The 23293-nt window shown below is 37.0% G+C and overlaps 1 protein-coding gene across 1 annotated transcript in view; it reads right to left on the bottom strand.

Annotated features, from left to right (window-relative positions):
- Positions 1-23293, bottom strand: part of SNX7 (sorting nexin 7) — a 98057-nt gene that overhangs the window by 49090 nt on the left and 25674 nt on the right. The window contains exons 3-7 of the mRNA XM_007457006.1: positions 11399-11509; positions 10892-11056; positions 8636-8834; positions 3887-4086; positions 1004-1090 (exon numbers count right to left, since the gene is read on the bottom strand). Coding sequence (XP_007457068.1) covers positions 1004-1090; positions 3887-4086; positions 8636-8834; positions 10892-11056; positions 11399-11509 — 762 coding nt within the window. The remainder of the gene's footprint in view (positions 1-1003; positions 1091-3886; positions 4087-8635; positions 8835-10891; positions 11057-11398; positions 11510-23293) is intronic.

Raw genomic sequence — 23293 nt, 5'->3', positions numbered from 1 at the left:
GCTGCAGAGCACAGGCTCCGGACGCGCAGGCTCAGCGGCCATGGCTCACGGGCCCAGCCGCTCTGCGGCACGTGGGATCCTCCCGGACCGGGGCACGAACCCGTGTTCCCTGCATTGGCAGGCGGACTATAAACCACTGCGCCACCAAGGGAAGCCCCCCTCTCCAACTTTTATACTTGCTCTCTGAGAGGCAGCACGGTCTGAGGGAGGCAAGTGATGCTATTACCTCCAGTCCTACTTCTGTTTCAAGAACTATATAAATTTGGGCAAGTTACTCTACATTTCAAGCCTCTTCCTCTGTTTTAAAATGATAACAATTCTGATCTGATAGTATCATGACAACATGCAAAGACAAGAAAATATAAATGCTAAACTATTGTGCGTGAAAATATAATGTCTGAAATTTGCTTTAGAGTACTTCAGAAAAAAAAAAAAGTAAGAAATAGCCAGATGAAAAAAACTGGGCGAAATGCTGGGAATTAATGAAGCCCAGTGGTGGGGTAAATGAGTTCATTATATTATTAGATCATTTTTTTATGTTTGAAAATTTCCATGAAAAAAGTATTTTAAGAAAAGGATTAAACTTGAAAACGAAGATACTTCCTTTGTAAAGATTTTTACAATAACTAGAAAAAAATGTATAGGAATACCAACTTACCTTGTACAAATTTCTTATAAAACTAGTAAAATGTAGATTTATTTACTGAGTACTTACTAACCTTCTGGAACAATGTTAGGTACTTTTTCCATACTTTCTGGATTCAAGCACTCTAATTTAAAAAAATTAACTTCATATTTTATTCACTGTAAGAAAAAATATAAGACAGAAAGGCAGAAAAGCATCGTAAGCTTACAGACTCACCTGGTACTCAATGTATAATCGATTTTTGGAAGAAATTTTAGTATCATTTACTGAATGCTTAAGAAAAAGCATGTAATGGAGCTAATACAAATTTTAGACAATCAATTCTATGTGATTATAACAAGAAATTTGAAAACTTACCAGATCAGTATCTGCCTTTTTAGAGGTCAAAGCTTCAACTTTGGAATCCAGTTCTGCTTGTATTTGATCTCTTCTTTTCATGACACCCTTCATATTAAAACACAGGAATGAAACAGGTTGTACTTAGTTTTAATAATCTTTGTATAACAAAAATATACATTTGAGAATATAAATACCGTCTCTTCCCCAAGCCATCAGTCATCTAGGGGTGTAATGACTTAAAAAAAAAATTAATCTCTAAAAGCTAAACTGATAGCAAGTATTTAAAAGAAACTTTTTCATAATATTTTATTAGTTTTCCCAATGTACACCTTACTGGTTTAAGTACTTTATACACAAAAGACATGTTTTGATGGTGCACTCTAGGCATGTACAGTTCTTCAGAAAGAGCAAAGAACAAAACAAAGGAATAAAAAAGTCAATAGGAGCACTGAAAATACATGCTATGGTGTAAACTGGTTGCAGTTGGGAGGGCACATGGGCTACACATCTGAAAGTATCTACAATCAGCCCTCTTATTGGACTCCAAAGGCATAGTTAATCAAAGTCAATTACAGCGGGGAATCAAAATTGAAGTGTGCATTCACATCTTAAGATTTTATTTTAGCTTAAAATATGTAAGTATTAACCGATTAGCCAAGACTGAGGAGAAAGCATGGCCTCTGCTCTGACTGAGAGGAGTTCCATCTTGTTTTCTTGAATAACCATGATTTCACGTTTCAGTTAATACACCCTGGTGAAGGCATTTGAGTGCAGAATTCATCTACATCTTTTATAATGTTTTCTAGTCTTTTTCAATGTCTTTCCCTTGGTGACTCACTTTTCTTCCAAGACAGTCTTTGTAGACACCAAGATTCTTTTTATTTGTACTCATCTTTCACTGGTTTCCATAGTATTAATTAAATAATGAAATTGTAATAATGAACACAAGTGGCCTAAACAGTTCAAGGCAAAAATAAAACTAACTCTGGGTAAGCAAACAGTTCAGCCAGGGAGAGCAGAGTTGCAGGACGTACAAGAGAAGGGCCTTAGTGAAGTACAGGTCTTTTGGGTATTTTCAGAGGAAGGGAAGAACCTTAACCACAAATCAGTTAAATGGAACCAGATAAGCTGGCTCTAGAGTATTTGAGAGAAAATTGAGAGGCATTAAGGATAAAAATCATCCTGAAAATGACTCACCCTGGTTTTGTGCCTGGTGGAATCAATCTTAAAACGTTCAAAAGAGATTAACATTTCTCTTGTTTACAAAGAAATGAATAGAAAATTCAACTAATTATCACAAATTCTTTTATATTTACTTCAATGTTTAATGGCCATTAATGTCAGGAACCCCTTCCTTTCTCTAACCCAAATGACACATACTATAATTTAGTCCCATTAATTTTATGTATGTTTCCATAAATATGAAATATTGTGCTTCATATAGATAGAAATATTTTAAGTAAGAGGTGGCTTCAGAAGACAACTAGTAAAAACTGCACAAATTTAATCGCTTTGTCAAGGCATGTATTTTTCATTATTTTAGCTCACATTGAAGAAAATATTCCAATATAAAACAGAAGCACAACTTCAATATAAGTGCTATTGATTATACCCTAGGAACCTACAAAATAATACAATCAAATGAGGACCTATAAAATAATTCAATTCCGGTTGCTATTATAATTTTCCCACACCTTTAATAATACAGGATTTAAATTGCATAATTTCCATCCTGACATAAAGAGCAAAACATCTAATTAAGGGAAAAGAATATAATATTTTTAATGATAAAAATCAGATCTCTTTGAACAGCCACACAAGAGAGAGATCAATAATGAAGTAAACCAATGGAATGTAGCCAAGGAAATTGATGGAGGCAAGGAGGAAGCACCTCAGCAGTGAAACATTAGAGGACTTTGGGAAGCAGGGAGGGTGTGTTTATGGGAGGATCACAACAAAGTCAAGTAACAGCAGAAATCCGAAATACCTACAAAATATTTAATGATTCTGTGAAAGGAAAACCTAAACATGATAAATACGAAAGAGGCAGATATCATGCTGAAAGGCTAAGAGAGCTTTTCTTAACAAGACAAAATAAAAAAAAATTTTAAATCCTCCCAAATCAAGAGTACATGAATACAGAAACCAGACACGGATTCAAGTCTAAATGGCAGAAAAAATGGACTATAACTGAATGCAAGCTGACTCCTTCCCCCACTGTCACCCTACAACACCAGAAAGCTGAGGGTATCAGTTCAACTGTGCAAGGTATTGTGAGCAGAGAATAATACTGGATGAAAAACATTAGCTTTGCAGATAGCATTGCTAAATCCAAAATATCTGGAAACCTTAACTTGAACTGAGGAGGTTAAATGCAAAACTCTGATATAAGAGGAATAAAAGCCTTTTCAAATAGTGAAAGAAACATGTTAATTTGAAGGATCTCTTTTCAGAAGCACCCAGAAGACAGAACAAACATCGAGATCCTACTCAAGTACTTTCCACATAATGATACTAAATATATTGCTAAATCAAATGTACCTAGAAGCAAGAAAGCAACTCTTTCATGAAAAGAAATTTCTAAAGTGCTGAAAAATTTTAAAGTAAAATTTTAAAAGGCTGGAAAAACTAATCATACTCCCTATGTAAATCTTGACTGAGGATGCTTCAAATCTATCTTATAAACTGTTGTTGCCACTGTTGAAAATTCCTGTCTTTTATTAACATATTCTTCCACTCATCAATTCATTCATGCAGTGAACAAATATTTATGAGTATCTACACGCAAAGCATTCTTCTAGGATGGGAAGACAGTGGTGAACAAAAATAAATAGAAACTGCCTTTATAAAGCATATAATCAGTTCAGGAACTAAGGGAGAAGTAGAATTAGGTGTTCTTACCATTAACATTTCACTATAAAGCACATACTCATGTACAACAGGAAGCAGAGCCTCTGAGAGTCCAGACATCCGTTTTTCAGTGGCCTTACAGCATCTGTCAATGCAGCTGGCAACACCTTTTAGAGTATCAGCCAGATCTTCTTCTGATGCTGACCACAGAATATGAATTGGGCCATATTCTTTCATTTCATCAAAATATTCTAAAAAAATAATAAGTTCTTCAATTTACAGGAGTTTTCAAAATCCCTGTACTACAGACAATAAGGACCTTATTTTCTCATTGTGCACAGGTTCTTGTACATGAACATAAGAAAATGGATATCATCTTTCATTAAATTGACCTGTCATCCCAATCTGCTCAACTGGTCCTTGAATGAAAACTTTCCAAGTGTAATCAATAATAACATGCTTTTTCATTCTCAAAAGTGTCCTGGCTTGGGAGATAAATTATACGATCACTGTATCTATCACAGACTTCTGCCTACCAAACAAACTATACCTGAATACCTCATAGGCAACATGACCTAAACAAAATATGTCTTCTTTTTCCTCTTATCCTGTTTACATATCCTCTGAATGGTAATTGCTTCCAGAGATCTAAGCAAAAAATGTGGGGTCATCCTAGACCCTAGACTCACACCTGCACAGAGCCAGTCAGCAATTCCAATATTTCTAAATCTCTATCTATCTATCTAACCATCCATCCATTTACCCACCCACTTACCTACCCACCCACCCACCTCTCCTCACTTCCACTGTCATCAGCATCTCTAACCTGCACTAGTGCAAGGGACTTCTAACAATTCTCCCTCTTTCAATTTTTGTCACAGTATATGAACACTGAAGTTTCTTAGCTGAATTAGAAAGTCCTTTATGATCAGTCCCTAGCTTGCCTCTTCAGGTCTAACTCCTCAGATTCTCCCCCAAAGATATTTTAATTCAAGCCAAAATAACCGCTCATTCATGAATATCTCATGATTTCTCCTAACTTAAACAATGCATGTATCTTTTAGTCTTGCCCTCTACCATTTCTATCATCTGACAAACTACTTCTAATCCTTTAAGTCCTAACACAAACAAATCTCTTCTGTTTCTGCTCCAAAGCCTTCTTAGATGCTTTGTCCTCAATGAGTCTATTATAATTTTATACTTCTATTAAAGCTTATCATAATTGAATACTTCTATTATCCAACTTTATTATAACTGCTTGCATAACTCACACACTCCTAGGCCACATGCTCCAAGACTCAACTGGGCACGGTCTTATTATTTTTTTAATCTCAAAGCCTAATACATAATATATTCAATATATATTTTCATATCAATGAAAGAATGAATAACAAAAGACTATTCAATACTTTATAAGCCAAAAATTTATCCAAAAATTTGGATTTCATTTTAAAATCTGAATGTTTTTATATGTTTGCTTTCACACTATCAACTTTTAATGACAGATGGCTTTTTATGGTAGAGAATACATGAGTAGTGAGTGTTTTTGGTTTAACATCCATATAAATACAATTAAATTCTCTATATTTAATCATCTTACTAGTCACTGGGGTTAGCTGAAATATGTCATATTGCTCTAAATTAAACTTTTTACTAAACTATTAAAATTTCAAAAGTGTATATGATCAAGTAAACTAAAAAAGACTTTAAAAATTAAAAAACAGAAATATTAGTTGTCACCTAAGGAAGATATTCAGTTTAATGACCACTAGAGCCCTTCCAAATTGCATCCTCCTGATCTAGGCCTATCTTTTATTTTAAATAATCACCATACTAAACTAATATTTCTAGAAAATATTCTACTTTATTTCTTTTCTCAATTTGTGTATATATCAAAGTGTGTCATTAACCCTGTGTAGTATTTATTTTTATATAGACAGCTTCCCTGAAATTCTAAAACTGTGCTTATACAGCACTCAAATCGCATCTGTATGCACTTAATGAGCTGCACTGTAATTTGTCCGTTAATATATCTGTTTCCCCAACTAAACTGTGAGCTCAAGGACAGGTACTATCTTAACCCTCCTTCAATCTTTAGCACAAAGCAGCAGCACAACATGTGGTCAATACAAATTCGCCTAATAAATTGGGGAACACAAAACAAAATCACAGAAAAAAACTGAATAAAAGTAAATCATAAGGAAATGACTCGTTATGATCATCAAATTCTTTATGATTTAAATATGAATGAAACGCCCTATATAGCTTAGCCTCCCAGAACTACAAAAAAAAATAAATTCTATCATTTTGAATGAAATCTTGACAAGTGGGCTTCACATTTGAAAGACCAAGAAATCCCTCAAGTTTGGGCCAGTGTGCATTCACTCCTTGAAAATGAGAGCTCCAATTTATAAAGTCTACCACAAAGCCCACTTTTCGTTTTGAGCATTTCACAAATATTAGAGTATATCAAAGGTTTTAAAACTAGTCCCTTGTGCTGGCAAATATAAAGCATATTGATATTCTACAGAAATCTTAAGTGTCAAGAGTTTCCAGGGGCCTCTTTGAATTGCTATACAACTTAACTATGCATCAAGAATCTACTTAATAGAATTGGAATCACAGAACCTAGTTAAAACAACTGGCTTCTTGACATTAAAAAAAAAATGACAAATGGTAAATACAAAGGCAGACCAAGAGGCATGAAACAAATTATTAAACTATATTTAGTCACCACAATGACCTCACCAAGTCAATACATAGGAAAGGAAGTTAGAGAAAAGGCAATACACACTCAGATATAACAATTTTTTCTATATCTCTTTTAATAACCAATCAATTCTTGATAAAGCAGATTTTCATACCACCAAATCTTATGTTTATTCATTTATTTTTTCAATCATTGAATATATTTTAATTGAGCATCTACAATGTGTTAGGCGCTATCTAGATACCAGAAATAAATCAATCCTTTTCCCTTTTTGTCCTGATGGAACTTACAGTTTAATGTGGGACACGGACAATAAAGAAATAAACCATCAATGTAGGGACTTTAAGTAGTTCATCTCTAAAACAGATTTATATTAGGAAATATATTTTCTGAATTAGTCATCTATGTTTAATGTAGGTAAATACAATCAGAAAATTAGCAAAAACTCATCATAGAATTAGAAAAAATCATAATGGAATAAATTATTATTTTTTAATATTTATTTATTTGTTTGGCTGCATTGGGTCTTAGTTGCGGCATGCAGGATCTTTAGTTGCAGAATCTTGAGTTGCGGCATGTGGGATCTGATTCCCTGACCAGGGATTGAACCCAGGACCCCTGCATTGGGAGCGTGGAGTGTTAGCCACTAGACCACCAGGGAAGTCCCATCATGGAATAAATTCTAACTTGAAAATAGGAAACAGGACCTATTTTCCCATATATAAATCTCTTCCACTGGTTGGACAGGCCTAATGAGTACTTGCCCCCCCATACAAAAATCACTAGAAACTGTGAAAACCCTATTTCCTGACACATCCCTTCTTTGATTAAAACTATAGCCCATGTTGAACATTTGAGACCAACTACATCCAAAATATTAAGCTCTTTATCACTATTATCTATAAATGAGAACAAGACAGCTAGTGATTAATTAAAGCAAATGGAAACCGGCCATGACTACATTCAAAATCATTTAGGAATCAGAAATTTTCACAATAGATCTGGGAATAAACCACACTTTGAAGGTGAAATTCTAACTTAATGTTGTGTGATTCCTCTGTAAGGAGCTTGGAAGTCACCACTGGTCTTAACAAGAAAAATGCTGAGCAGACTGAAAAGCCAACTTGTTTTTGGATCTGTGAGAGAGGGGAGGACACAGGACAAACCACTGCCTGCAAGACTGAAAAGACAGACACATGGATACAAGGAATCTTGTCTTCCTGGAGCAAAGACTCAAGAGGGGAAATCACTTCTGCAACCAGTGCCGGGGGGTAGGGGAGACTGAAACGGTCAGTGATGAATTGCTGGAGGCTCAGTGTGGACAATTCAAAGAGTCAAAAACTCCAGAGGAACCCAGTCACCAGGGGACCCCACAACATTGTGAGATTTACCCCCAAAAGCTTACACAGTAAATACCAGATAAAAACTACTTCTGCTTCCTGCAGGGGGTGGGAAAATGAAACATTTTGAAATAGCCTTCTTAACAAGGCCTGCCCTCATGGGAAACCAGTTAACCAGAGCATAACCTGCTGGGGTATTATCAGAACCTAACTGACCCGGAAGGGAAATACCCAACTTGAGCCCACTCTGGCCATCCTGATCCAACTAAGAGGGGGGAGGAAAAACAACTGAACTTTTGTGAAGCTCACGGTCCAGAGCCACAGACTCACTCAAGGACTGAGACCTAATCACAGGCCTCTAGAATACTTCCTCTCCCCGACACCTCACTACCACATTACTAAAGGCCTGTTTACTTTTAAGAGTACATCATGTCTGGCTACCAATAAAAAAATTACAAGACATACCAAAAGGCAAAAAACACAATTTGGAGAGCAAGCATCAGAACCAGATGTGGTAGAGATGTTGGAATTATTAGACCAGGATTTTAAAACAACTCATTAATACGTTAAGGGCTCTAATAGATAAAGTAAACAGCATGCAATAACAGACAGACACTGTAAGCAGAGACAGAAATCCTAATAATGACCAAAAAGAAATGCTAAGTTGATGTTGCCTTACCACACCAGCAAATGTAAAGATCCATCAGAAATCAAACAACTTCGAAATCACATTTCAGTGATTCTACATACCCCTTTCTTCCTTGTAAATTCTCTGAGATATTTTATCTATCAAATTTATTTTCTGGCTAAATATTTCAATAAAGTTATTCATTTCCATGAACTCCTCGGGGCGGCTTTTTACTCCTCTCATTGATAATGCAACCGCTCTGACCGCCTGCCCCATCCTGCTGAGTAATCCAGGCCCTTGCTTCTTGTGAGAAGAGAGTTCCTAGACAAAAAAATAAAATATTCGTGATGAAGCAGACAATGATATTCCAAGTCCCAACAACAAAAAAGAAATCTAATTAGAAGAATAAAATAAAGATAATAAAAATGTTTCATATACGTCTTTTTTTTTTCATGTTAATTTGAAGCAGATGAGTTTAGGGTACAGTTTTTCTCTAAATCTCAGTCTCCTTGATAACATTCCTTTTCAAAGAGCTCATGTAAAATATGTTTCCTCGGAGCATGGATCTTTCAAAGAACAAGGTTTAACAGAGGGAATCGTACTTAAGGAGATTACTGGAGAAGATAAGAAGGATGATATGAGATGAAATCCATATTTTATAACAGGAACTTAATAGAAAAATGATTGAGAAAAAGATTTCTTAGGGTCTAACTATAACTACTCCCTGGAAAAAAAAATTGGAAAACTTCATTAATTCTTTAGTTATAATAATAGCTAGCATTTATTAAGAGCTTAATGTTGCAGGCACTATACCTGCATTCTTATATACATAACTCACAATAACACTATGAAGTAGGTTCTATTATTATCCTCATTGTACAGAAGAAAATAGAAGCAAAGGAAGGTTTGCTCAAGTTCCAAGAGCAATGAATTAGTGGATAAGGATTGGAGCCCTGGCAGTCTGACCCTAGGGGCTTCACTGCTAAGCACTAACCTGCTTTGTCTACTTCAAGTCACTAGAATAATTGGTAAACAGATACTCCCTGACCATACCTCTGCAACTAACTTAACTGGATAAACTGTGACACTATCTCCACTGGCTGACTGTCTTTGGAGAAAGATTTTTAATAAAATATATAACTAGCTGTTTCTAGTTCTAGTTAACTTAGGAGGGTCAGCTACAGACTTGCAAAGTAGAAATGCTATAAAAGGATACACTACAGTATTCCTTCAGAAGTATGGCATACTAAAAAAGAACACCAAGAAGGAGGACAAGGGATTCTGATGATGGTTGTAGCACTTACTGAAACATAGGTTTGAAATCAAATAAAAGATGAAGAGTAAAATACACACACAAAAAAATCTATAACAATGCTGACTACCAAATCCACAGATAAAAATATTATTATGTATTATTTACCCAAATATTAAATAACATATTATCTTTCTCCAGATCTTCTTTCCTAAAGGTCTTACACAAAATAATATATAAACTTGTTTATTTCCATGTCAATATGATTTTGTGTGCAAATAATAACAGACGCTATTCTTGACAACACGTCTATCGAGGAGTGCTACCACATCATTTGATAGAGTAAACATTATCAGAAATGGCACAAGTCACAACTGGCAAGCTGTTACTGCAACTGCTGACTGCAGATAATGTTTCTAACAGCTTCTAAGGGTCTGGAGTCAGGCCACAAATTCATCTCACATAAGTCACGTAGGGCTTCCAGACAGCAAGTACCGTCAAGATTGAGATGAATCACTTTTTAGCTTCGATCACTTTGGCAAAACCGAGAGATAGAGAACTCAACACTGGTCAGTAAGTATTTAATACTGACCATTGTTCTACCTATCATCTTTCTTGGTGAGTTATATCTTCATAGAAGAAAAGAAAAGGAATATATAAGGTTTCTGTATTAGAAATTAGACCCCCTTCAATTAGGTAATTGAAGGGAAAGTAAGGAAATTGTATTATTTACCTATCTCTCCATCCATCCATCTATTTAATAAAACCTTTTATCCTAACTTGAAAAGCCCTAACCAATTACTACTCAAAACAGTGTCAATTTTTAAATGTTTATATATTTTCAGTATTGGCAATATATGCAAGGAGTACCCAGGCATTTAAAAAGAAATCAGCTACCAAGAGAAATACGAGGATGCATATGTGAGAAAGGTACAAGATCTTCATAATGTTTATACGTAGACCTGACACAGGGTTGTATCTGAAGGATCTCTCTCCAATGTTTAAAAACACATCTTAATTCGAGACCACTGCTACCTGATTTATAAAGGTAAATAAGAGGAAGCATACAACCTACTACACGTATAGATACTAAAGGATTATATGAGTATAAATTAAAATCCTTTACCCAAGCTTGTGCAGTAAGAAAAACTTTAAAGTCTTCATTAAATGTTAGAGTTGGATGATCAGCAATTCGGTTCAAAAATTTATGCAATGCCTTCCTGCGTGTCTCAATGAAGTCATCGTTAAAGCGTTCCACCATTCCTTTCACTATAAACTTTTCTGGCAATGGCTAGGGCAAAAAAATTTAAAAAGGTATCTCAGCATTATGTGGCACAGGATTATAAGGAATTCTACACTTTTTCTTTTTGGAAGATTATTTGAACGTGTGATCATTTCTTATAAAAATAATTTTTCAAAATTCACAACGCTAGAGCCAAACACTAAAATCTTAACACATTACAATAGTTAAAAAAAACAAATCTGTACATAGATTGAAAAGTTTAAAAACAAATGTTCCTAAGATAAATGAATTATACTGAATTAAAAGGTCTGAAATTGGGTGTTAGGCATTCTAACGATTCACAAGAGAAAATGGCAGTTACTCTGTGAAAAAAAAAAAATGTAAACTTACTGGAATAATCAGAGTGGGGTGTGCTTCTTCAAGTCTTTCTTTCAACCAAAGGAAATCTTGATAACGTCTCCTAACTTCAAATTCACTGGAGTCAAATTCCCCACGAGACGTCTGAAGAAAGTAGGAGAAAATAACAGCACATGCAATATAAGACAGAAGACATTTGCCTAATGTTATTTTAGACATTCTGAAATAAATGGGTCTCTAAGAAAAACTAACAAATTCTAATTATTCAGTGTTTGTCAGCCTGTCTTTTTTTTTTTTTTTGCAGACATCAATTCATGTAGCAGATGAAACAAAGCAAACTTTCCAGTATTCCCAGAAAGAAAGCAAACATCATGCTCAAATTTAAAATCCAAACTGAAAAAATCTGTCTTAGAGCAACCATCTGTCTTCCACAAGATTTTAACTACTATTATCTTTGGCATGACTTTCTTGCTAACAAGAAAGTGTGTTCTGAATTTAGGTTTCAAATATATTTCATTTTTCAAGATGATCAGAATTCAGAATTTGAGGAAAGTCCTATTTTTGCAACTTGGAAAATAACCTGAACATAACTGAGAAAAAAATGTTTTCCTGGAATTTGCTCAAATGAATTGCTTTGATAAAATTTGCTTTAGTATTTGAAAATTCTAACATTATACAGAGTGATTTTACCACTTTTTAAAAATGTCATTAATGGAAATTTAACGTGAAAAGAAAATCTTCCTATCATTTCTCAAGGAAATCTGAGCTATATGCCTAAACTCCTAAAAACTAAGCAAATACATTAAAATATCTGTTCTTAATAAACTAAAACTCTATTCCAACACACATGACAAGAAGAACATGGGTAAAATATCAACCTCACTTCTATTACCTGAATCCCAAGCCAGATACAAAAATAGCTTAGATAATGCGCCCTCACCTATCATAAGAAAAAAAGTCATTTATATAATTTTTTAAAAAAATTATACACAGTAATATTGTTTGAGATTTTCCTGGAGAAGTAAACATGGAATAAATCACATATTTCACATTCACCAGAAATATCAATCACCCACACAGACGAACACAACTGTAAAATTAAGCAGTTCAAGTCAAAATAAGATGCAATCTTAATTGTCATAAAATAAGGCTCACAAAAGCTATACTTGACAAAGTTTATTCTTTTAAAATGAATGTTTAGAATATCATAAAATATATCTTAGCAAAACATTCCCTTTTTAGCGGGAAAAAGTGGAGGTAAATGAGATGCAGAAGTCTAAGGAACTACATGTTCAAAAAACACTACAAAATCTAACTATTATGCCAAATGGTACAAGTTGTGGAAATGGTAAAAATAGGCAAACTAAATCTAGTAGAAACACAGTTTAACAAATATATATACAAGTTGGTACGTGTATATATATATATGCAAATACATAAACATGCATACATACATATGCACACAAAACATGTTTAGAGTCACTCATTAAACAACACTTACTGATACCTCCTCATACCTGGCACATACGTATAGGTTCACTACCCATTTCCAAGAAAATAAAACGGCATAACTAACAATAAAAACACTCAAATACTGGGAAGTTAAAGTAAGATTGAGCTTTACACGTCTTCAAGAATTCCCAAAACTTCAAGTAAACACAAAAGAAACTTGTATAAATTCCAGGAACAGAAAGATATAAAAGCAAGTCAAATAATTGGTTGATTCTGTCCTCATCACCCTGCCACTGACTTAAAAGAGGAGTTTCCTAACATACTACAATAACAGAAGAAAACAGAGGATAAGTACAAATCTTAAGGATAGTGCATTCTTTCTTCCTACTCTAAGACTTCATTGGACTTCTAAAGGGTTATGTTATATATTATTTGTGCTCCAAAATAACTTTTTAGAACACAAGTTCTTTCTAAGTTGGAAATTTATCATCAAACCCTGTTATTCCTACTGTTTGGAGGCTTTATCTCTATCTTCTAATCTAGAATACAGTTTCCCATGGAAAGTAAATTGTAAATGGTGTTTCATGTCCGACCATAAGAGCTTGCATACTTGAAGTTTAGGACTAATGGACTCATGTGATCTATACCTCAAAATGCATTTATTTAACAAATACTGACCTTTGGTCAAGGGCAAACAGTTACTCTAAATTGGAGGATTTAGAAAATTGTTTCTGAGGGAAAGCGAATCTCAAAATCAAGAATACACTTTAACCCCCAACTACATACTGGCAGGCACTGATGAGTTTGTCTTCATGACGAGGATGTGAGAGGACAGACCCTTTTAAACCTCTGAGTTCTTACTCCTACATGTCCTAGGTCAAGGCAAATCTCTAATCTCTGAAACAGAAAGTACTTCTTTAGAGCACTCACCTCAGATATTCTAACCTGGAGAATAAAGGGTAATTTCCCATAAGGGGAATAGATGCCAGCAATGTAGGCTTCCTGATATAATTATTTACAATCAGGTCACCCTTTAGTATTTCTAAGCAGGAGATTGCCTGTGTACATGTAGGTATATAAGCATGTGCATTTATCCTTTTTTTTTCCTGAATGTGTATCTTTATTTTTTATTTTATTATTATTTTTAACATCTTTATTGGAGTATAATTGCTTTACAATGGTGTTTCTGCTTTATAACAAAGTGAATCAGTTATACATATACATATATCCCCGTATCTCTTCCCTCTTGCATGTCCCTCCCTCCCACCCTCCCTATCCCACCCCTCTAGGTGGTCACAAGGCACTGAGCTGATCTCCCTGTGCTATGTGGCTGCTTCCCACTAGCTATCTATTTTACATTTGGTAGTGTATATATGTCCACGCCACTCTCTCACTTTGTGGCAGCTTACCCTTCCCCCTCCCCATATCCTCAAGTTCATTCTCTAGTAGGTCTGCATCTTTATTCCAGTCTTGCCCCTAGGTTCTTCATGACCATTTTTTGTTTGTATGTTTGTTTGGTTCCATAGATATGTGTTAGCATATACTATTTGTTTTTCTCTTTCTGACGTATTTCACTCTGTATGACAGACTCTAGGTCCACCCACCTCACTACAAATAACTCAAATTCGTTCCTTTTATGGCTGAGTAATATTCCATTGTATATATGTGCCACATCTTCTTTATCCATTCATCTGTCAATGGATGCTTAGGTTGCTTCCATGTCCTGGCTATTGTAAATAGAGCTGCAATGAACATTGTGGTACACGACTCTTTTTGAATTATGGTTTTCTCAGGGTATATGCCCAGTAGTGGGAATGCTGGGTTGTATGGTAGTTCTATTTTTAGTTTTTTAAGGAGCCTCCATACTGTTCTCCATAGTGCCTGTATCAATTTACATTCCCACGAACAGTTCAAGAGGGTTCCCTTTTCTCCACACCCTCTCCAGCATTTATTGTTTCTAGATTTTTTGATGATGGCTATTCTGACCAGTGTGCGATGATATCTCATTGTAGTTTTGATTTGCATTTCTATACTGATTAATGATGTTGAGCATTCTTTCATGTGTTTGTTGGCAATCTGTATACCTTCTTTGGAGAAATGTCTATTTAGGTCTTCTGCCCATTTTTGGATTGGTTTTTTTTTTTTTTGACATTGAGCTGCATGAGCTGCTTGTAAATTTTGGAGATTAATCTTTTCTCAGTTGCTTCATTTGCAAATATTCTCTCCCATTTTGAGGGTTGTCTTTTGGTCTTACTTATGGTTTCCTTTACTGTGCAAAAGCTTTTAAGTTTCATTAGGTCCCATTTACTTGTTTTTGTTTTTATTTCCATTTCTCTAGGAGGTGGGTCAAAAAGGATCTTGCTGTGAATCATGTCATAGAGTGTTCTGCCTATGCTTTCCTCTACAAGTTTTATAGTGTCTGGCCTCACATTTAGGTCTTTAATCCATTTTGAGTTTATTTTTGTGTATGGTGTTAAGGTGTGTTCTAATTTCTTTCTTTTCCATGTAGCTGTCCAGTTTTCCCAGCAACACTTATTGAAGAGGCTGTCTTTTCTCCACTGTATATTCCTGCCTCCTTTATCAAAGATAAGGTGACCATATGTGCGTGGGTTTATCTCTGGGCTTCCTATCCTGTTCCATTGATCTATATTTCTGTTTTTGTGCCAGTACCACACTGTCTTGATTACTGTAGCTTTGTAGTATAGTCTGAAGTCAGGGAGCCTGATTCCTCCAGCTTCATTTTTCTTTCTCAAGATTGCTTTGGCTATTTGGGGTCTTTTGTGTTTCCATACAAATTGTTAAATTTTTTGTTCTAGTTCTGTGAAAAATGCCAGTGGTAGTTTGATAGAGATTGCATTGAATTTGTAGATTGCTTTGGGTAGTAGAGTTATTTTCACAAGGTTGATTCTTCTAATCCAAGAACATGGTATATCTCTCCATCTGTTTGTATCATCTTTAATTTCTTTTATCAGTGTCTTATACTTTTCTACATATAGGTCTTTTCTCTCCTAAGGTAGGTTTATTCCTATGTATTTTATTCTTTTTGCTGCAGTGGTAAATGGGAGTGTTTTCTTCTTTTTTATTTTTTTTGCGGTATGCAGACCTCTCACTGTTGTGGCCTCTCCCATTACAGAGCACAGGCTCCAGACCCACAGGCTCAGCAGCCATAGCTTACGGACCTAGCCACTCCGCGGCATGTGGGATCCTTCCCAACCGGGGCACGACCCTGCGTCCCCTGCATCAGCCGGCGGACTCTCAACCACTGCGCCACCAGGGAAGTCTGGGAGTGTTTTCTTAATTTCACTTCCCGATTTTTCTTCATTAGTGTATAGGAATGGAAGAGATTTCTGTTCATTAATTTTGTATCCTGCTACTATACCAAATTCATTGATTACCTCTAGTAGTTTTCTGGTAGCATCTTTAGGAGTCTCTATGTATAGTATCATGTCGTCTGAAAACAGCGACAGCTTTACTTCGTTTCCAATTTGAATTCCTTTTATTTCTTTTTCTTCTCTGATTGCTATGGCTAAGACTTCCAAAACTATGTTGAATAAGAGTGGTGAGAGTGGGCAACCTTGTCTTGTTCCTGATATTAGTGAAAATGGTTTCAGTTTTTCACCATTGAGGATGATGTTGACCGTGGGTTTGTCATATATGGCCTTTATTATGTTGAGGAAAGTTCCCTCTATGCCTACTTTCTGGAGAGTTTTTATCATAAATCGGTGTTGAATTTTGTCAAAAGCTTTCTCTGCATCTACTGAGATGATCATATGGTTTTTCTCCTTCAATTTGTTAATCTGGTGTGTCACCTTGATTGATTTACATATACTGAAGAATGCTTGCATTGCTGGGAGAAACCCCACTTCATCATGGTGTATGATCCTTTTAATGTGCTCTTGGATTGTGTTTGCCAGTATTCTGTTGAGGACTTTTGCATCTATGTTCATCTGTGATATTAGCCTATAGTTTTCTTACTTTGTGACATCTTTGTCTGGTTTTGGTATCAGAGTGATGGTGACCTCATAGAATGAGTTTGGGAGTGTTCCTCCCTCTGCTATATTTTGGAAGAGTTTGAGAAGGATAGGTGTTAGCTCTTCTCTAAATGTTTGATAGAATTCTCCTGTGAAACCATCTGGTCCTGGGTTTTAGTTTGTTGGAAGATTTTAAATCACAGTTTCAACTTCAGTGCTTGTGATTGGTCTGTTCGTATTTTCTATTTCTTCCTGGTTCAGTCTCAGAAGGTTGTGCATTTCTAAGAAATTTTCCATTTCTTCCAGGTTGTCCATTTTATTGGCATATAGTTGCTTGTAGTAATCTCTCATGATCCTTTGTATTTCTGCACTGTCAGTTTTTACTTCTCCTTTTTCATTTCTAATTCTATTGATTTGAGTCTTCTCCATTTTTTTCTTAATGAGTCTGGCTAATGTTTTATCAATTTTGTTTATCTTCTCAAAGAACCAGCTTTTAGTTTTACTGATCTTTGCTATCATTTCCTTCATTTCCTTTTTCATTTACTTCTCATCTGATCTTTATGATTTCTTTCCTTCTGCTAACTTTGGGGATTTTTTATTCTTCTTTCTCTAATTGCTTTAGGTGTAACGTTAGCTTCTTTATTTGAGATGTTTCTTATTTCTTAAGGTAGGATTGTATTGCTATAAACTTCCCTAGTAGAACTGCTTTTGCTGCATCCCATAGGTTTTGGGTTGTCATGTTTTCATTGTCATTTGTTTCTAGGTATTTTTTGATTTCTTCAGTGATCTCATGGTTATTAAGTAGTGTATTGTTTAGCCTCAATGTGTTTGTATATTTTACAGATTTTTTCTATAATTGATATCTAGTCTCATAGTGTTGTGGTCGGAAAAGATACTTGATACAATTTCAATTTTCTTAAATTTACCAAGGCTTGATTTCTGACCCAGGATATGATCTATCCTGGAGAATGTTCCATGAGCACTTGAGAATAAATATTCTGTTGTTTTTGGATGGAATGTCCTATAAATATCAATTAAGTCCATCTTGTTTAATGTATCATTTAAAGCTTGGCTTCCTTATTGGATGGAGTGTCCTATAAATATCAATTAAGTCCATCTTGTTTAATGTATCATTTAAAGCTTGTGCTTCCTTATTTATTTTCATTTTGGATAATCTGTCCATTGGTGAAACTGGGGTGTTAAAGTCTCCTACTATGATTGTGTTACTGTCAATTTCCCCTTTTATGGCTGTTAGTATTTGCCTTATGTATTGAGGTGCTCCTATGTTGGGTGCATAAATATTTACAATTGTTATATCTTCTTCTTGGATTGATTCCTTGATCATTAGGTAGTGTGCTTCCTGTCTCTTGTAATAGTCTTTGTTTAAAAGTCTATTTTGTCTGATATGAGAATTGCTACTCCAGCTTTCTTTTGCTTTCCATTTGCATGGAATATCTTTTTCCATCCCCTCACTTTCAGGCTGTATGTGTCCCTAGGTCTGAAGTGGGTCTCTTGTGGACAGTGTATATACATGTCTTGTTTTTTTATCCATTCAGCCAGTCTATGGCTTTTGGTTGGAGCATTTAATCCATTTACATTCAAGGTGGTTATGGATATGTATGCTCCTATTACCATTTTCTTAATTGTTTTGGGTTTGTTATTGTAGGTCTTTTCCTTCTCTCGTGTTTCCTGCCTACAGAAGTTCCTTTAGCATTTGTTGTAAAGCTGGTTTCGTAGTGCTGAATCCTCTTAACTTTTGCTTCTCTGTAAAGGTTTTAATTTCTCTGTCAAATCTGAATGAGATCCTTGCTGGGTAGAGTAATCTTGGTTGTAGGTTTTCCCCCTTCATCACTTTAAATATGTCCTTCCACTCCCTTCTGGCTTGCAGAGTTTCTGCTGAAAGATCAGCTGTTAACCTTATGGGGATTCCCTTCTGAGTTATTTGTTCGTTTTCCCTTGCTGCTTTTAATATGTTTTCTTTGTATTTTATTTTTGACAGTTTGATTAATATGTGTCTTGGCATGTTTCTCCTTGGATTTATCCTGTATGGGATTCTCTGTGTTTCCTGGACTTGATTAACTATATCCTTTACCATATTAGGGAAGCTTTCAACTATAATCTCTTCAAATATTTTCTCAGTCCCTTTCTTTTTCTCTTCTTCTTCTAGGACCCCTATAAATTTGAATGTTGGTGTGCTTAATGTTGCCCCAGAGGTTTCTGAGACTTTCCTCAATTCTTTTCATTCTTTTTTCTTTATTCTGCTCTACAGTAGTTATTTCCACTATTTAATCTTCCAGGTCATTTATCCATTCCTCTGCCTCAGTTATTCTGCTATTGATCCCTTCTAGAGAATTTTTAATTTCATTTATTGTGTTGTTTATACTGTTTGTTTGCTCTTTAGTTCTTCTAGGTCCTTGTTAAACGTTTCTTGTGTTTTCTCCATTCTATTTCCAAGATTTTGGATCATCTTTACTATCATTACTCTGAATCCTTTTTCAGGTAGACTGCCTATTTCCTCTTCATTTGTTTGGTCTGGTGGGTTTTTGCCTTGCTCCCTCATCTGCTGTGTGTTTCTCTGTCTTCTCATTTTGCTTAACTTACTGTGTCTGGGGTTTTCTTTTCACAGGCTGCAAGTTCGTAGTTCCTATTGTTTTGGGGTTTTGCCCCTAGTGGCTAAGGTTGGTTCAGTGGGTTGTGTAGGCTTCCTGGTGGAGGGGACTAGTGCCTGTGTTCTGGTGGATGAGGCTGGATCTTGTCGTTCTGGTGGGCAGGTCCACGTCTGGTGGTTTGTTTTGGGGTGTTCGTGGCCTTATGATTTTAGGCAGCCTCTCTGCTCATGGGTGGGGTTGTGTTCCTGTCTTGCTAGTTGTTTGGCATAGGGTGTCCAGCACTGTAGCTTGCTGGTCGTTGAGTGGAGCTGGGTCTTGGTGTTGAGATGCAGATCTCTGGGAGATTTTTGCCGTTTGATGTTAAGTGGAGCTGGGAGGTCTCTTGTGGACCAATGTCCTGAACTTGTCTCTTCCACCTCAGAGGCAGAGCCCTGACGCCTGGCTGGAGCACCAAGAGCCTGTCATCCACATGGCTCAGAATAAAAGGGAGGAAAAAAAAAAAAAGAAAGAAAGAAAGAAGAGAGCAACCAAAGCAAAAAACAAATCTACCAATGATAACAGGAGCTAAAAACTATACTAAAGAAAACAAACAAACAAAAAACGGACAGACAGAATCCTAGGACAAATGGTAAAAGCAAAGCTATACAGACAAAATCACATACAGAAACATACACATACACACTCACAAAAAGAGAAAAATGGAAAAAAAAAATATATATATATATATATTGTTGCTCCCAAAGTCCACTGCCTCAATTTGGGACAATTCGTTGTCTTTTCAGGTATTCCACAGATGCAGGGTACATCAAGTTGATTGTGGAGATTTAGTCCGCTGCTCCTGAGGCTGCTGGGAGAGATTTCCCCTTCTCTTCTTTGTTCTCACAGCTCCTGGGGTTCAGCTTTGGATATGGCCCTGCCTCTGCGTGTAGGTTGCCTGAGGGTGTCTACTCTTCGCTCAGACAGGACAGAGTTAAAGGAGCAGCTGATTCGTGGACTCTGGCTCACTCAGGCCGGGGGGAGGGAGGGGTACAGAGTGCAGGGTGAGCCTGCAGCGGCAGAGGCCAATATGACATTACAACAGCCTGAGGTGCCATGTGTTCTCCCAGGGAAGTTGTCCCTGGGTCACGGGACCCTGGCAGTGGTGGGCTGCACAGGCTCCCGGGAGGGGAGGTGTAGATAGTGACCTGTGCTTGCACACAGGCTTCTTGGTGGCTGCAGCAGCAGCCTTAGCATCTCATGCCCGTCTCTGGAGCTCGTTTAGGTGATGCTCTTAATCCCCTCTCCTCATGCACCAGGAAACAAAGAGGGAGGAAAAAGTCTCTTGCCTCCTCAGCAGGTTCAGACTTTTCCCTGGACTCCCTCCCGGCTAGCCGTGGCGCACTAACCCCTTCGGGCTATGTTCAAGCCGCCAACCCCAGTCCTCTCCCTGTGCTCCGACCGAAACCCGAGCCTCAGCTCGCAGCCCCGCCCACCCCGGCGGGCGAGCACACAAGCCTCTCGGGCTGGTGAGCGCCGGTCGGCGCCGATCCTCTGTGCGGGAATCTCTCCGCTCTGCCCTCCGCACCCCTGTGGCTGCGCTCTCCTCCGCGGCCCCGAAGCTCCCCGCTCCGCCTCCCGCAGTCTCCGCCCACAAAGGAGCTTCCTAGTGTGGAAAGTGGAAACTTTTCCTCCTTCACAGCTCCCTCCCACTGGTGCAGGTCCCATCCCTATTCTTTTGTCTCTGTTTATTCTTTTTTCTTTTGCCCTACCCAGGTATGTGGGGAGTTTCTTGCCTTTGGGAGGTCTGAGGTCTTCTGCCAGCGTTCAGTAGGTGTTCTGTAGGAGTTGTTCCACATGTAGATGTATTTCTGGGGAGGAAGGTGATCTGCACGTCTTACTCCTCTGCCATCCTGAAGCTCCTCCTGCATTTATCCTTATAATCTTGGTGTCCATGAATGTAAAATTTAAAAAAAATATTTATTTATTTATGTTTGGCTGCATTGTGTCTCTTTGTTGCTGCGCGCAGGCTTTCTCTAGTTGCGGCGAGCGGGGTCTACTCTTTGCTGCGGTGCGCAGGCTTCTCATTGCAATGGCTTCTCTTGTGGAGCATGGCCTCTAGGCACACGGGCTTCAGTACTCGTGGCACATGGGTACTGTGTGCCAATGACTGTGTTGTATAACCTTTGGCAAGTTTTGAGTTTCAGTGGGCTCATTCACAAAATGAGGGTAAATCATAAGATCCAGGATTGTTGTGAGCTTCAGATGAGTTAAAACATATAAAGTGGTTAGAACATTGCACAAATTAGTCCCACAATAAAAGTTAGTTTAACACACTATAATATTATCACTATCACTATTAATACTACTACTACAAGAGCAGTACATTTAAAATATGATGTAATATGGATAACTCGTAAGAACTGTATGTCTATGATTAAAATGAAATCCATAGGATGGCTTATAAAGTGTCTTTCTGAAAGAAACAAATGAGGATAAAATAATTCAGTTTCACAAAATCTTTGCTAGAAAGGGTAATGAAAATGGATGATTATAATTATAACAGTAGTAACAGGAGAAATCTGGCTCTATTCTTAGCAGCGCCTCTGTATTAACACACTAAATATTCACAAAGACCATACGAGGTTAGTACTGTTATCTTATTTACAAATGAGGAAACTAAACATAGAGAGGTTAATTAAATAGCAAGGAAGGAGGGCAATCAAGATTCAACTCCATGCTGTCTTGCTCTACAGCCTCTTGATATGACTATGATACTATAAATTTCTTCACTCACTCACTCACTGAAAGGTTAAATTGCTAACTTGCTATATCCCAAGGATTGTGTTTAGAATTATGGATAACTTAAGATACAATTACCTTCCTTGAGAAGCTCACAGACTCACTGGGAATAAATACAAATAAACACACAGTTAGTGACCTACACACAGGTAGGTAACAATTACTGAATACTTATTATATGTTAGGCACTTTGCTAAGTGTTTTATATTGATTAGTTATCCTAACTTAATTCCTACAGCAACTCTACAGAACCAGGTTCTATTATCATTTCAGTCTTATAAATTAAAAAACAAAAAAAACCCCTGAGGCTTAGAAGGACTAAATATAGGCTTTTGATTTCTTTGCTACACTGACTGTGGTATCTTATATTCTTTAAGAGTTCAGTTAGGGGCTTCCCTGGTGGCGCAGTGGTTGAGAGTCCGCCTGCCAATGCAGGGGACGCGGGTTCGTGCCCCGGTCCGGGAAGATCCCACATGCCGCAGAGCGGCTGGGCCCGTGAGCCATGGCCGCTGAGCCTGCGCGTCCGGAGCCTGTGCTCTGCAACGGGAGAGGCCGCAACAGTGAGAGGCCTGCGTACCCCCAAAAAATAAAAGAAGAGTTCAGTTAGAACACTGTGAGCAAACAGAAGAAAGAGGACTCAGCATGTGGGGCAGAGGTGGTGGGCATCATTTTGAATTGTATCTTGAAAAACAAACAGTAACTCTTCTGTCTGAAAGCGGGAAGGGCATACCAGACAGAAGAAAAAGCATATGCAAAGTCATGAGAGCAAGAAATAGCCTAGAATATTCAGATAAAAGAGGTAGTTCTATGCTAGTGGACAGCAGGGGTGTTACAAGTCGGGAGTAAGAGGTGAGTCATATATGGTACGCTGGCCCCAGACTGAGAAGTTCTCTATATATCATACAAAGGAGTCTGCACTTTGTTCTGTAGCAAGTGAGGAGCCAGGGAAGGATCTTAAGAATCTGAGTAAAGAGATCAGATATATACATCTTTATGCAACATAATTAGCAGCAGTGTGGAGGCTGCAATGGAAGAAGTGATTATATGCACAGGGTCCAAAAGCTTTGCAGCTACAAAAGGGATGCACTACAAGAGATGTAGAGTGAGGCTTCGTAAAC

Source organism: Lipotes vexillifer, unplaced genomic scaffold, assembly GCF_000442215.2.
Source record: "Lipotes vexillifer unplaced genomic scaffold, Lipotes_vexillifer_v1.1 scaffold1163, whole genome shotgun sequence".
In the NCBI taxonomy this organism is placed as follows: Eukaryota; Metazoa; Chordata; class Mammalia; order Artiodactyla; family Lipotidae; genus Lipotes; species Lipotes vexillifer.
Note: the sequence above shows the minus strand (reverse complement) of the source record. Positions and strands in the feature narration are given on the sequence as shown.